Source organism: Pinus tabuliformis, chromosome 3_2 (assembly GCF_031772625.1).
Source record: "Pinus tabuliformis cultivar Carrire ecotype Pingquan chromosome 3_2, CPIR1, whole genome shotgun sequence".
Classification (NCBI taxonomy): domain Eukaryota; kingdom Viridiplantae; phylum Streptophyta; class Pinopsida; order Pinales; family Pinaceae; genus Pinus; species Pinus tabuliformis.
Genome location: NC_142302.1, coordinates 1067912220 through 1067926235, shown reverse-complemented (window position 1 = coordinate 1067926235; position 14016 = coordinate 1067912220). Strand labels below are relative to the sequence as shown.

At 38.8% G+C, this 14016-nt stretch overlaps 1 protein-coding gene across 1 annotated transcript; it reads right to left on the bottom strand.

Annotated features, from left to right (window-relative positions):
• Window positions 1–8233: 8233 nt before the first annotated feature.
• On the bottom strand, window positions 8234–9208 carry LOC149184352 (uncharacterized). Its single transcript, XM_089415310.1, has one exon. It carries the CDS (start codon window positions 9206–9208, stop codon window positions 8234–8236), a length of 975 nt encoding a protein of 324 aa, XP_089271436.1.
• Window positions 9209–14016: the final 4808 nt, after the last annotated feature.

The following is a 14016-nucleotide window of genomic DNA, read 5'->3' as shown; positions in this document are numbered from 1 at the left end:
GGTTAACTAGTATTTAGTTGGAAATTAGTCATTATGTAATAATAAATTATTTATTATCAAAATTGTCAAAATATATTAATTTCAATAATAATATAATCTAAGAAAAATAATATTATAAGCTAGGATTGACATAGTCAATGTAAAATAAGAAGAAAGCTAGCAATTACCATAATAAAGTGAATAATAATATTAATAGTATTAGTAAATTTATATAACATTATTGATAAAAATTGACCTTTGGAGAATAAAACTAACCATAATTAATTCATTAAATAGTAACTAAAACCTTTAACCAAATATTAGTATATAAATCAATATAATGAAAGTGTTAAAAGGTGTTGAATACATCAATTCTCTTTATGCCATGTTAATATGTTTTAAAAAATGTAATGAAGTGATATATCGTCAAAAAAAAATTACGATGTGGATGTATTATAGAAGGAAGTTCAAATGCCTGGAATGCAAGGGTTGAATACACCAGCAACCCGGTATGAATAATTTAATGCATAATATTGCTACTAAATAATATTTCTTACACTCTAACTTCCTCGCAAGTGGGTATGAATAATGGCCTGCATACACAAAACGCTTGCGAACGGTTGAGCAAACATTTGTTTAAAAATACGTTTAAGAGTGTCAACGGTCATGAGTTTCACATGAGTTGCGATGTATGTTTTACAATTTTTTTTTTATTTTTTTATTTTTTTTCACATCATACACAGTAAATTTCTTTTAACTGAACCCAATCGATGTTTAGCGGTTTGAATAACGATTGTATTTTATGCAGAAAAGGAAAAGAAAAATCGTTTGGTAATACTAATTTACCGGTGAGGATTGAACCAAAGAGGATGGCAATCTCCGTTTGTTCGTTGGAGGCTGCTGGGAAATCACAAATTTGAGAAATATTTTGTGCAGTAGATGGTCGTTGACTTATAAGAAATTTAATTAATTATTAAAGTTGAGCATAGATTTGAATAAGAAACTCAATTGCTCCGTTACCGTTAACGTGTGGGACACCCAATTGATCCCATCACCGGTAACGAATGCGATGGGGATGCAGCCTCTGACCATTGACTGACTCATTATGTAACTCTCTTACTAATCTCTATCATGTTTCTCTACAAATGTTTAGAGCACACTTAATCCCAGTCAATGCCCAGAGTCTTTTTTTTTTTTTTTCAGTCAATGCGCAGAGTCTTTTTATTTTTTCAGTCAGTGCGCAGAGTCTGAACTGTTTCATATATATTTGAGTAAAAAGAAGCAAAACAAACTCAATTGATCCAGTGACAGGTGACTTAAGTAACTATTATCTATATATATATAATTAACTTAACTAAAAAAATAAAATAAAAACAATAGATCTAAATTAACCAATATTTAAATTCAATTTAAAAAAATAATAAACAGTATAACCATATTAATTTAATTTAATTTGCAAATATATAAAAAATATTCAAATAAGCATCTCTGGGCCTGAATTTGAATCAGTCGTAGTCAGTGCGGACGGTCATGGCTCTTGCCAGGTTGTGGTGCGGACGGTCGTGGCCAGTCTGGACTATGTTTTCGTCCGATCTGTGAACCCTCTCCCATCCTGCTTAACCCGTAACCCTTCGCAGACCTCCGTTCTCCACTCCCCTCTCAGCACGTCCACTTCATTAAGCGTTGACCCCTCCAAACCTGGTGTTGATTCCTCCTTTGCCGATTGTGTTTCAATGTCTTCGGACCCCTCCATGTGTCTCCCTGCATTTAAGTCTTATTAACCAAAGTAACTTTGATAATAAACATAATCAATTTCATTATTCTGAATATAAAAATAATAATAATAGGGTAGTCAACTCGTTTACTTTTTCCTTTCGTTTATAGTCCTATGGAGAAGGGGTTAAATTTTTTCTTTGCTCCTAAAAAAAATATGGGTGGAAGCAATTATGTTTGACATTGAGTTTGGGATTAGGGGTTTATCGGATAATACTAAGGAAATAATAAGACAACAATCACCTTTCTAACAACGAGAGCTACATAAAACTTAATAAGAATCCCTTGAAGAGGATCTCTAGAACAAGTGTTTTAGCTTAAACCCCTTGTTGGCCTTACAGAGTCATTTGTCAAAGAATCTTCATCATTTGTCAATGAGTTAAGGGACATGAAGTTTGATCCTAGAGACAATGTTGTTAGTTTCGATGTGGTTTCCCTTTACACTAACATCCCTATCAAGGAGGCCCTTGAGGTCATCAATCACCTCACATATCCCGACACTTCTAAGTTAGTCAAGGTATGTCTTACTTCTACTTTCCCCTGCTTTGAAGGGGCATTCTATGAACAAACCTGTGTTGTTGCCATGGGCTCCCCCTTGTCCCCTATTATAGTTAGTTTCTTTCTGGAAAACTTTGAATCCAAAGCTTTGGCATCGTCTCGATCCAAGCCCGAGCTATGGAAAAGATCTGTGGATGACACCCACGTCATATGGCGTCATGGTCAGGATAAGTTAGATCTCTTTTTCGAACATCTCAACAATAAATCTAACTCCATAAAGTTTACTATGGAGTAGGAAGTTGATGGTTGCTTGTCTTTCCTTAATGTCGTTTTTCGAACAAGGACGATTTGTTTTTCTCCCACCATGTATTTCAGAAGAAAACTCATACTGAGAAGTATCTTCATGCCAAGTCACATCATTTCTCTACTCAAAAGCTGGGTGTTCTCAACATGTTAGCTACTTGTGCATTGAGAATTTCTAATGAAAACCACCTTTTTAAAGAGAACACCCATCTCCTTAATTGTTTCGTTAATAATGGATATAATAGGCATCGGGGTCTTAAAGCTTTCCTTAAAGCTAGAAAGGGTCCCAAGGTTAAGAAAGATCTGAAGGATCAGATTTCAGGGGTGCATATCCCTTTCATCTGAGGGGCCTCAGATAAGATTGCGAAAATCCGGAGGAAGCATAATGTTCCTTCAACCTTTAGATCCATCAACACCATTCGAAGCTCCTTAAAATATGTAAAAGACCTAGTGGACCCCAAGGTATGAAAGGTGTATATGTTATCCCATGTTCTTGTGGAACCCTCTATATTGGTGAAACAAGTCACTCTATAAATCAGAAGATTCTTGAGCACGTAGTCGATATTAGGCATGGGAGGACCCGCTCTTCGGCTTGGGTGAAACATGTGAAAAAGACAAAGCATTATAGATGCAATGAGGAGGCCTCAGTTATTGCAAGGATTACTCATTTTCATGACCATAAGTTTAGGGAGGTTGTAGAAACCTAGTAATCTAAACAGGGACAACGACTGGAAAATTAGTAGTTGCCCTTTCCTCTTAGCAAATTTTCCTTTATTATCTCATTTGGTTGTATCGATTTCTATTATTCCCCATTTTTATTTTTATTTTTGTTTTTATATTCAATTTTATTTCCTTCATTCTTAAAAAAATATTAGTAATAAAATATTTTTTATTTCTTTTTAGGATCTCTAAATGCGTATCTTATAATTTCTCCCGTAAGGTTTATTGCTTCCTCTTTGTTCCTTTACTTTGTGTTAATTTATTTTGTCCCTTTCCTTTTATATTTTGTTATTTAATTTAATTTAATTTATTTTTTATATTTACATTCTACATTTGACTTTGGTAATCTCTAATATATTTTAGGAATTCTTTTTAATTAAACCTTAAAATAATTATATATATATATATATATATATATATATAAAGTAATATCATATTATGAATTGGATAATAATCTTATGGTAATTTTCAAGATTATATATATATATATATATATATATATCTATATATGATTTAGTTATTTAAATTAGAAAGAAAATAATCTTTCTTCTAATTTTTGGACGAATTAAAAGTATCTATTTTATTATAATCGTTGGAATGGTTTATCTTTCTATTTAACCATTTGTCATGATCTAATTTTGACAAACTCCTCAACAAATAAATTTTGATATAATTAACACGAAAAAATTTCTCAAAAATTAAATATGAATCACATAGGCCTAAATTCAATCATATACAAATATTATAAAAAAATTATAAAATAACCAAATCTTATTAATATTTATTTAAATAATAAAATAACTAAACTTTATTAATATTTATTTGAATTTCTGACCATCGTTATTATTTTTTAACCAATACAAAAATTCGGTATCTCCATAGTTAGGTATTTATTAAATGTTCTCCATAGTTTCTTTCACCTTTATAAATTTAACGTTTTAATTAGAGGTAAAGTTGATGATCGTTTGACTAAGTGTTAAACCTTCTTCGTAGTTTCTATCACCTTTGCAAATTTATGTTTTTTTTAAGTGAAAACTGCAGCTGTGTATCCCATTTTATTTTACTAATCGAAATATTTTATCAAATGCAAAGTTGTAAACCTGTATAAATCCTAATTATTTTATTAAACTCTAAATCAAATCCATTTTACTGTTGTGAATTTGTATTGACCCCAGGAAAATAATTACTTTTGTATTGACCTCAGGAAAATAATTATCCAATTACTCGATTGTATGGGACAAAGTTGCAACTACAATTCTTATGGAGGATGTAATCAAATTGATAAAAATACAAAATTTTAAAAATTATCTTTATTAAAGAAAATAACTGTACTATAAAAATTAGTTTGTATCATTGAAATTTTGATAAATCTGAAATTACACTATATATAATAAATTTAGATATGTTTTTTTTTTCCAAGGAAAAAAACCGAACTTTTTTATAAGGAATAAAAAAGTTACAATCAGATGAGTGAACATTCTGCAAAATCTGCATGAGAAGGAGAATAAACTCCTCTGTGTAAAAACAGCAGCACGCCTAAATCAACTATGATTCTCCTGTACCCGGCCTGAACAGCCAAACCAAAAACTATAATCAAGTTTGTCTCAAGGAACCTGGGTCTCCTTTCAAAGGAAAACAACCCATAGTGTATACACAAAATAAACAAAGACCACTTCACGCTCTATCAAAGCAGAGCAAACAGATAAAAAGAGAGATACAGTTTTACATATGCTACCAGTATCAGATAAAAATACAGTCCACTGATAAGCTAGAGCATATATATATATAGAGGCAAAAAACATTATGTGTATGGAGGAAGATCCGACACACGGATCTGGTCCTGGTACTGCTCTGTTATTCTCCACGTGCCCACAGCTTGCTGCAAACCTTCTTTAGAAAACCTGTCTACCTCTTCATTAGTGTCCCTGTAAATGTGATCAATGGAAAATACATTAAACTAAAGCTTTAAATTTTGGATTTCTTCTAATAATGGCATCAACATGCAATGCTGGCATCTATATTTTCCGATGACCTAGTTTACAACATTCAGCGAGTCTCCAAAAATCTGAACTGCGAGGATATTCCTGTGAATGAGCCAGCAAAGGAGTAATTTTAAGGCTGAGAGTTCTGCAAAGTTATTTGTACCCGTCCCAAGACCCACTGAGGCTTTTAGCGAATGAGAGGGGCTTATGTGGATAATAATCCCGGCTCCTGTGATGTTATTTTGGGCTGCCCCGTCAAAGAAAGCCCAAGGAATCCCATCTCTAATATGAAACTCCTTCCGATGGTCTGATTTTAAAGGCCCTTCCGGCTCAGGAATGCTGGCGAGGATGGCATTGCTTTGAATTGCAATAGCTGCCGCTGGGGTGGATTTTTCTCTAAAGATACTTCGATTCCTGGCGATCCAAATGCCCCAACAAATAATGGGGGGGAGGTTCCTCAGATTTTTCTCAGGGTAATGGTTCCACCAGTATTCCCAGGCAGTGGAAATAACTTCCCCCTCCCACCTTACTTTGATGTTCAAGAGCTTTTCCGCTTCATTCCAAACTTGCCTTGTAAAAGGACATGCGAGGAACAGATGAGGGATGGATTCTGAGTCTGCGAAACATAAGGGGCATCTTCCAGGTCCCTGCTTAAAACGAGATTGAAGAATATCCCAGGAAGGGATCTTATTTTTTAAAGCGCACCAGAAAAAAATTCTAGCTTTTTTGGGACACTTCAATTTAAACAAAGGCTTTGCCCACCAAACCGGAGGGTCCCATCCCTTTTTTTGCATCAAAAAGTTGTACCCAGCCTTTCGGGAATATAAACCTGTCTCAACATGAGCCCAAACCAGGGAGTCTGGTCTGTCCTTTAATCTAACATTTGATCTTTTAAGCTCCTGAAGAAAAAGCTTCCATTCATTCCTCCATAAGGGATCTATGCCTAAGTCAACTTCAATTTTCCATGCCTGTCCCCAGATAGAAGACCGCTCCATATTTGTTATCTGGTTTAAGCTTTTGAATCCTTTATCGTCCAGATGAGTGAGCAGAGCAGGGGATAATGCAAAAGCTTCGCTGCACCCTACCCACGGATCCCTGCCAATCCTCAAGTTTTCACCATTTCCTACCCGCCAAGCCAAACCTTGTTCAATTACTTTAAAAGCCTCTGTAGTGGCTTTCCAAATAACAGAACAGTTCCTTCCTTTTTTATTTGGGCTCCTAATCCAGTCTTCAAGAGGAACGGGGTCAATATATTTTCTTTTAACAACTCTAGTCCAGAGATTCTCCGAATTTATAATTCGCCAACCTGATTTTGCTGCCAAAGATTGACTGAAGTCAAAAGGACTCTTTAAGCCCCAACCACCCCAATCTTTTGGTCTAGCAATTTTATCCCAAGCCACCCAGGGGAGAACTGTGTCCTCCTTAGACCCTGACCACAGAAACCTGCTACAGATCTGTTTGATTTTATGAAGGATCCCTTTGGGAATCCAAGTCAGAGCAGCCCAAAAAACCGGGATAGCCTGTAGAACAGAGTTTACCAGAGTAAGTCTACCTGCCCGCGATAACCACTTGAAACTCCAATGGGAAATTTTTTGTTCGATCTTTGCCACCAACCAATTCCAATCCTGTTTTCTGTATGAGGATGGTTTTAGCCAAAACCCAAGATATTTGAAAGGCTGATCCATATTACAGATTTCGAAAGGCAAATAAGATGCAATCAGGATCTCCTCTTGTCTACTGAACCCTTCAAAAATTAATTGAGACTTCCTAGAGTTTATTTGAAGCCCTGTAGCTTTCAGGAACAGATCAAGAATGATTTTAATCTCTTTAATTTCATTTAAGTTCCCATTTGTGAATAATAAAATATCATCAACAAAAAGTAGATGAGTTATGAACAAATTTACAGCAACTTCCAAACCTTTGACCAAACCTGATCTCTTGGCATTTGAAATCAACCTACTTAGTCCTTCTGCTGCTAGGAGGAAGAGCAAAGGAGAAAGAGGGCATCCTTGTCTCAAGCCTCTTTGGCTTTTGAAGAATTGAGAGGCAGCCCCATTTATCAGAACAGCAAAACTTACATTTTGGATGCATCCCATGATCCAATTAATAAACTCCACCTTAAAGCCTAGATGTGTCAATAGCATCCTTAGGTATGTCCAGCTGATCCTGTCGTAGGCTTTTGATAGGTCGATTTTAAGCACAACCCCTTTTTTGTTTGCTTGCCTGATACTGTGAATAGTTTCCTGGGCCACCCCGATAGCTTCATGAATTTGACGACCGTCCAAGAAGCCAAATTGCTCATTTGAAATACATAAAGATAAAATAGGTTTCAGGCGAACCGCAATGATTTTTGCAATGATCTTGTAAATAGTATTGCACAGCGAAATAGGCCTGAAGTCTTCAAAAGAAGCCGGGTCCTCTTTTTTTGGAATGAGAGCAATGAAGGTTGTATTGAAAGGACCATAAATTTCTCCTTTCTTCCTTGATTCCTCCACTACTTCAGTAAGCTCTGCTCCAATTGAATCAAAGAAATGGGAGAACAGCTCGATGGTCCAACCATCCGGCCCCGGGCTTTTATCTTTAGCCATAGATTTTATAATACTTTCCACTTCCTCCTTAGTCACTTCTCTGAAGAGGTCTTCAGCATCCTCCTCCTCCACAAAACGAGGGAAAGCTTGGGCTGTTCTGATAATTTCAGCTAAAGAAATCCCCCCAGGGTCAGAGAAAAGAGATTGAAAATGGTTCTTTCCCATGTTTGATAAAGCCTCAAAAGATGAGGCCTCCCTACCTTCAGAGTCCTTCAGCTTCCATATAGTATTTGCATTTCTCCGGCCCTTTGCATAGTTATGGAAGAATTTTGTATTTTCATCCCCCGCTTTCAGCCAAATAGCCCTACTTTTCATTCTCCACTCCTCTTCTCTATCTAGTAATATCTTATCTCTACTCTTTTCTAGAGCCAGAATTCTTTCTTTCGACTCCTAGGATGAATAAGCATCAGCCTCTGGATCTTCTAGCACACGAAGGGCCTCATCAATAGAGGCCAATTCTTCATTTTGTTTTTTCCTTCTGGCTGTGGCCCATTCGATGGCTGCTTTCTTAAGTCTTTTTAAATTTTCCATAAATAAGGCTCCTTTATTCTCCGATTGGCCAATGCCCGAATGTCTCCAGGTATCCCTGAAAAGCTGAATGAAAGAGTCCTCCTGTAGCCAAGAGGCGTTGAATTTGAACGGAGCACCCGGCTTTGTAGGGGGCTTAGAGAGTTCAAGAAAAATGGGGAAATGGTCTGAATTCCCCCCATCACCCACCCATTGTCTGAACAAAGGGATATTGGACGCCAACCTTTCACTGATGAGGAACCGATCCAATCTTTTTGCAATTCTATCCTCCCCCGTTCTTCTGTTCCTCCAAGTAGGTTTTGCTTTTATGATATTTACATCAATCAATTTATGAGTATGAAAAGCATTTGTGAAAAAATCAGACAGAGGATCTTCCCTCGCAGATGGCCCCCAAGCTTCAGCGATCCCCAAAGAGAAATTTAGATCTCCCCCTATTATCAGGTTTTTATCCTTTATCAGACCTTTTGAGAGGAAGTCGTTCCAGAAAGGAACCCTTCCCTGACAGGGTCCATAAACATTGACAAACAAAAGAGGAATCTCGAAATCAGGAGAGACAATCTCCATACCTAGAACATTAGGCAGACCCCAGAAATTTAAAATCTTCAATCTTCCTTCCTTAAATCCGATAGCAAGCCCTCCCGAATGACCTGAGGCATCAAGAGCTATAAAAACCCATCCCGGAAAAGAGGAGCGAAGGGCAGATTCAATATCGGCACTTTTGCCCAAGGTTTCTTGAAGAAAAACAATATCCGGGTTGTGACGAGAAATAAGGTCTTTTAACGCCAGTTTTTTGGGTTTACTGGCTAAACCCCTGCAGTTCCATGAAAGACAAATCATTTTATGACCGCCTCAGGGGTTTTAGCTGCTCTAAGCGCCCCAGGAATCGACATTTGTTTGCCATCAGCCACATCAAATTTTGCTTTAACTTGGGCTTTTGAGAGAAGAGATTTCCGACCTCTACCTTTTTTTGTTAAACTCTTAGAAACCTCAGCACCTAACCCACCTACAGACTCCAGAACATCATTCGAGCAAACAGACTTCTTACTGAGGGATCTAAGGTTATAATGACAGGCAGGAGGGGAAGAACCAGTATCCTGACTCTTCGGGGAAAGATCCTCACAGTTCAGATTTAGAGAGGGAATAACAGTTGAAAGGTTTTCAATATTTTGAATGACATCATTACAATTGTTTAACAGGGAACTACACCCGACGATTGATTCAGAAATAAAGGGAGAAATGATTGGGGAAGACTGCATACCGGAAGGGTCACCTTCAGGAAGATCGGCCGGATCATCAAGAGGCGTTTCCAAGTGAGGCTGGTCTTCTGTAGCTCGAACCGGGTCCCCGTCCTCCCGAGGCACTCCTTCCTTTGTCTGATAAGATTGATCTTCCATAGGTTTTTCAATTGGAGAAGTCCCCTCCATCGGATTCTCAGCTTTCCTCAAAGAACCCTCCCACTCCTCTTCTTTGCTTTGTGTCGTCCTTCTTCTTTTCCCCAAAGGGCAATCCCTCGCCAGGTGCCCATGCTCATGGCAACGGTGACAACGAAAAGGAAGGAGTTCATAATCCAAAGGCTGTTCGAAGACATACTCCTTATACTGCAGCGTGATCGATTCTGCAAGTCCTTCCTTCGGATTGAGCCTTACTAATATCCTCGCCACAACTTTTTCATAGGTATGGAGAAAAGATCTATCAGCATCCAAATAGGTGCCCAAAAGATTCCCAATAGATTTGAAGACGGAATCCACCCATAGAAAAGGGGGCAGATTAGGGGCCCTGACCCAGACAGGGAATTCATCGACCTTTTCCTTTGAGGCGTCGAATAGGGGGGACCATCTTTTAAAGAGAACAGGACGATTCCCGAAAGCCCAGTTCCTCCCCTCGACCCATTCCAGAGCCTCCTTACTGTCAAATCTAACCATGAACCAACCCTTAACCAATGTGTTGGTCTTGAAAGAATTTGCCGGGGTTTCCAACCACTGACTCTCCGCCCACTGCTTTAAGAATTTACCAGAAACAAAACGCCCTCTAACTCTGCCCACGAGTGTACACTCTGCCACTTCCAGAACATCCTCTACCTGCACGTCCATACCGAGGACCAAATTCGCAAACCGCTTTTTCTTCAGAGATTTTTCCTTCTTCCTTTTTTCCCCTGCCTTCTGCGGTTCTGGCTCAGAACCCCTGTCTCCGAACTCAGGGTTTGTAGCTCCTACAACCCTTTGCGAACCACTTCCATTTACTGCTGACTGATCAACATCAATTCTGGGAGGGGTTTCAATCAACCCTTCTACAGGGCTCCCCGCTTCTCCTTCAGCCGAGGTCCCACCCTCTATCACCTTACCGGTACCGAGGGTATGAACCAAATTCCCCTGATTTGCAGCCTTACCAAGTCCTGTGGAAAACCCCTCCGCCCCTACAAAACTCTGAGTGGAGTCTTTTGAAAATAGAACCCTGTTAACAGCCGAAGGATTGCTTTTGCCACCCACATCTTTCTTAGCAAATTGAATACCCTCTACAGGCCTCCATACCCCTTTGTTTTGAGAAAAACTTATAATATCCTCAAGACCGCCAGACAGACAAAAAACTTTTGAAGGGGAGAGAGACTTACTGTCAGATGAGGCATTAAACTTGTCTCTCCAAGCGCCTAACTTAGCTTGAGGGATTTCCTCCTCAGAACCCTTGCCGATTTTGCCGAGACCGCATGTAAGTTCCCAGCTCTTCCAAATCGTGCCAAAGGATGAGAACTGGTTATGGCACTTGAGATTCGGGCATCTAAATTTTGGAGGTCTAAACTTATTGAGCAGAAAAGGAATGGTAAAGGGATTACCATTGATAGAGAAGCCGGAGAGCCTTTGTGAAGGTTGTATATTGGGCAAACAACATAGAGAGAGTTTTCCATCAGGGAAAAGTATAAGGGCAAAGGCACCCTTAGAGATTATCCACTCAGATTTGTGTGGACCAATGCAAGCTCCATCATTAGCTGGCAGCCTATATTTCTTGACATTCATTGATGATTTTACAAGAAAGACCTGGATATATTTCCTCAAGAACAAAAGTGAAGTCTTTGAGAAATTCCAAAACTTCAAAGCACTTGTGGAGAACCAAAGCGGGCTGCATATAAAAGTTTTGAGAACTGATAGAGGAGGTGAGTATATCTCCAATGAATTCCTAAAGTTTTGTAGAGAAAATGGAATTCATAAACAGTTTACAACTCGGTACACCCCACAACAAAATGGAGTTGCTGAAAGGAAGAACAGAACCATCATGGAGATGGCAAGGAGCATGTTGAAGGCAAAGCATTTGCCAAATGAGTATTGGGCTGAAGCTGTACATTGTGCAGTTTATATTTTGAACAGGTGTCCTACAAAAGCAGTCATGAACAAAGTGCCAGAAGAGGCATGGAGTGGGAGAAAGCAAGTAGTCACCTACATGAGAGTTTTTGGGTGTGTGGCCTATGCACACATTCCAGATAAGCTAAGGAAGAAGTTGGACAGCAAAGGGGAGAAATGTATCCTTGTTGGATATAGTGATGAATCCAAAGCCTACAGGCTGTACGTTCCATCTACCAAGAAGTTCTTTGTCAGCAGGGATGTTCAATTCATTGAAGAGGAAGCTTGGGATGGAAGCATAGAGAAAACAGTGAACATTAAAAACTGTTTGTCTCATTATGAGGATGAAGAGGAGGTGGCTGAAATGAATCCCCAAACAGTAGCACCAACACAAGAACAGCAAGGTACACCATTGAGGATCAATGAAAGTGCTTCTCCAAGCACACCACAAGGAGGAAATTCAAGTGCATCTTCAAGCACTTGCACACCAAGTGAACGAGGTAAGAAGTTTAGAAATCTAAGTGAAATTTATGAAGAAGGAATGAATTCTTTGTTTGCCTTGTATTGTCATGTTGATGACCCTATTCATTTCGAAGATGCAATCAAAGATAGGAAATGGATAGAAGCTATGGATGAGGAGATGAATGCCATAGAGAGAAACAAAACATGGGATTTGGTTGAGCTACCAAAAGGCAAAGAAGTCATTGGTGTGAAATGGGTCTACAAGACTAAGAGCAATGCTGAAGGCAAGATTGAAAGGCATAAAGCAAGGCTGGTTGTCAAAGGCTATAAGCAGCAGTATGGGAGAGATTATGAGGAGACTTTCGCCTCGGTTGCAAGAATGGAAACCGTGAGAGCAGTGTTGTCCATAGCAGCACAAAACAAATGGAAAGTCTACCAAATGGATGTGAAATAAGCATTCCTAAATGGAGTGTTAATGGAAGAGGTCTATGTGGAACAGCCTCTCGGATATGAGAAGAAAGGTGAAGAGCACAAAGTGTGCAAATTGAAGAAAGCTCTTTATGGGCTGAAGCAAGCGCCAAGAGCATGGTACAACAGGATAGATTCATATCTATTGGATAATGAATTTGATAAATGTGAAGGAGAACCCGCAGTCTACATCAAGGAAAAGGATGGTAAAATTTTAATTGTTGTCTTGTATGTAGATGATGTTATTTTTACAGGCAATGATATTTATCTTATTGAGAATTTTAAATCAGTCATGAAAGATGAATTTGAAATGACTGACATGGGTTTGTTGAGATACTTCTTAGGCATAGAAGTAGATCAAAATGAAAAAGGAATTTTTATATCTCAAGCAAGATATGTAAATCAAGTTTTGGGCAGATTTAAGATGGAAGAATGCAAGGCAGCAATCACTCCCACAGTGATGGGATTAAAAATCAGCAGAGAGGACAGCAGCAAGGATTTTGATCCTAGCTTGTATAAAAGCATTGTGGGCAGCCTTATGTATTTAACAGAAACTAGGCCTGATTTAATGTATGCTGTTAGCTTAATTTCCAGGTTCATGGAGAGGCCAAAGGAGGTACATTGGCAGGCAGCAAAGAGAATTTTGAGGTATGTCAAAGGTACTAAAATGTTTGGAATTTTATATCATGCCTCAGAACATTCAGATTTGGTTGGGTACACAGATAGCGATTGTGCTGGAAGTGTAGATGATCGGAAGAGCACTTCCGGTTATGTTTTTAATATGGGTTCAGGAGCCATTTCATGGGCTTCTAAGAAGCAGTCCATAGTAGCATTGTCTACAGCAGAGGCAGAATATGTGGCAGCTACAGCAGCAGCATGTCAGGCAGTTTGGATGAGAAGATGTTGAGAAGCTTAGGCCAAGAGCAGGCAAAAGCGATAGTGGTTTTTTGTGACAATAGCTCAGCTATTGCCTTGTCAAAGAATTCAGTGTTTCATAAGAGAATGAAACACATCGATACAAGGTTTCACTACATCAGAGAATTAGTGAACAATGGAGAAATTGTCCTAGAACATTGCAGGACCCAGGAACAGGTTGCAGACATCTTGACAAAGCCACTAGTTCAGAAGAGTTTCGAATTTTTGAGAAAGTGTTTGGGAATGACCGAACGCGCGGCTGTTAAAATTAAAGGGGAGTGTTAAATTGTAATTTTAAACAGCGTGCGGCGGTTTTTGAAAACAACCCCGGTCTCCCCGCACCGCCTTTGGCAAAAGGTTGTATCCGCCGGAGGGGACCCGACACAATCACACTCTGCCACGCGTCCCCAGTACGAAGGACGAAACCGCTTTCCCCGGACGTTAAAGTCCGTTTTGTTTTCCCGAGGAGGG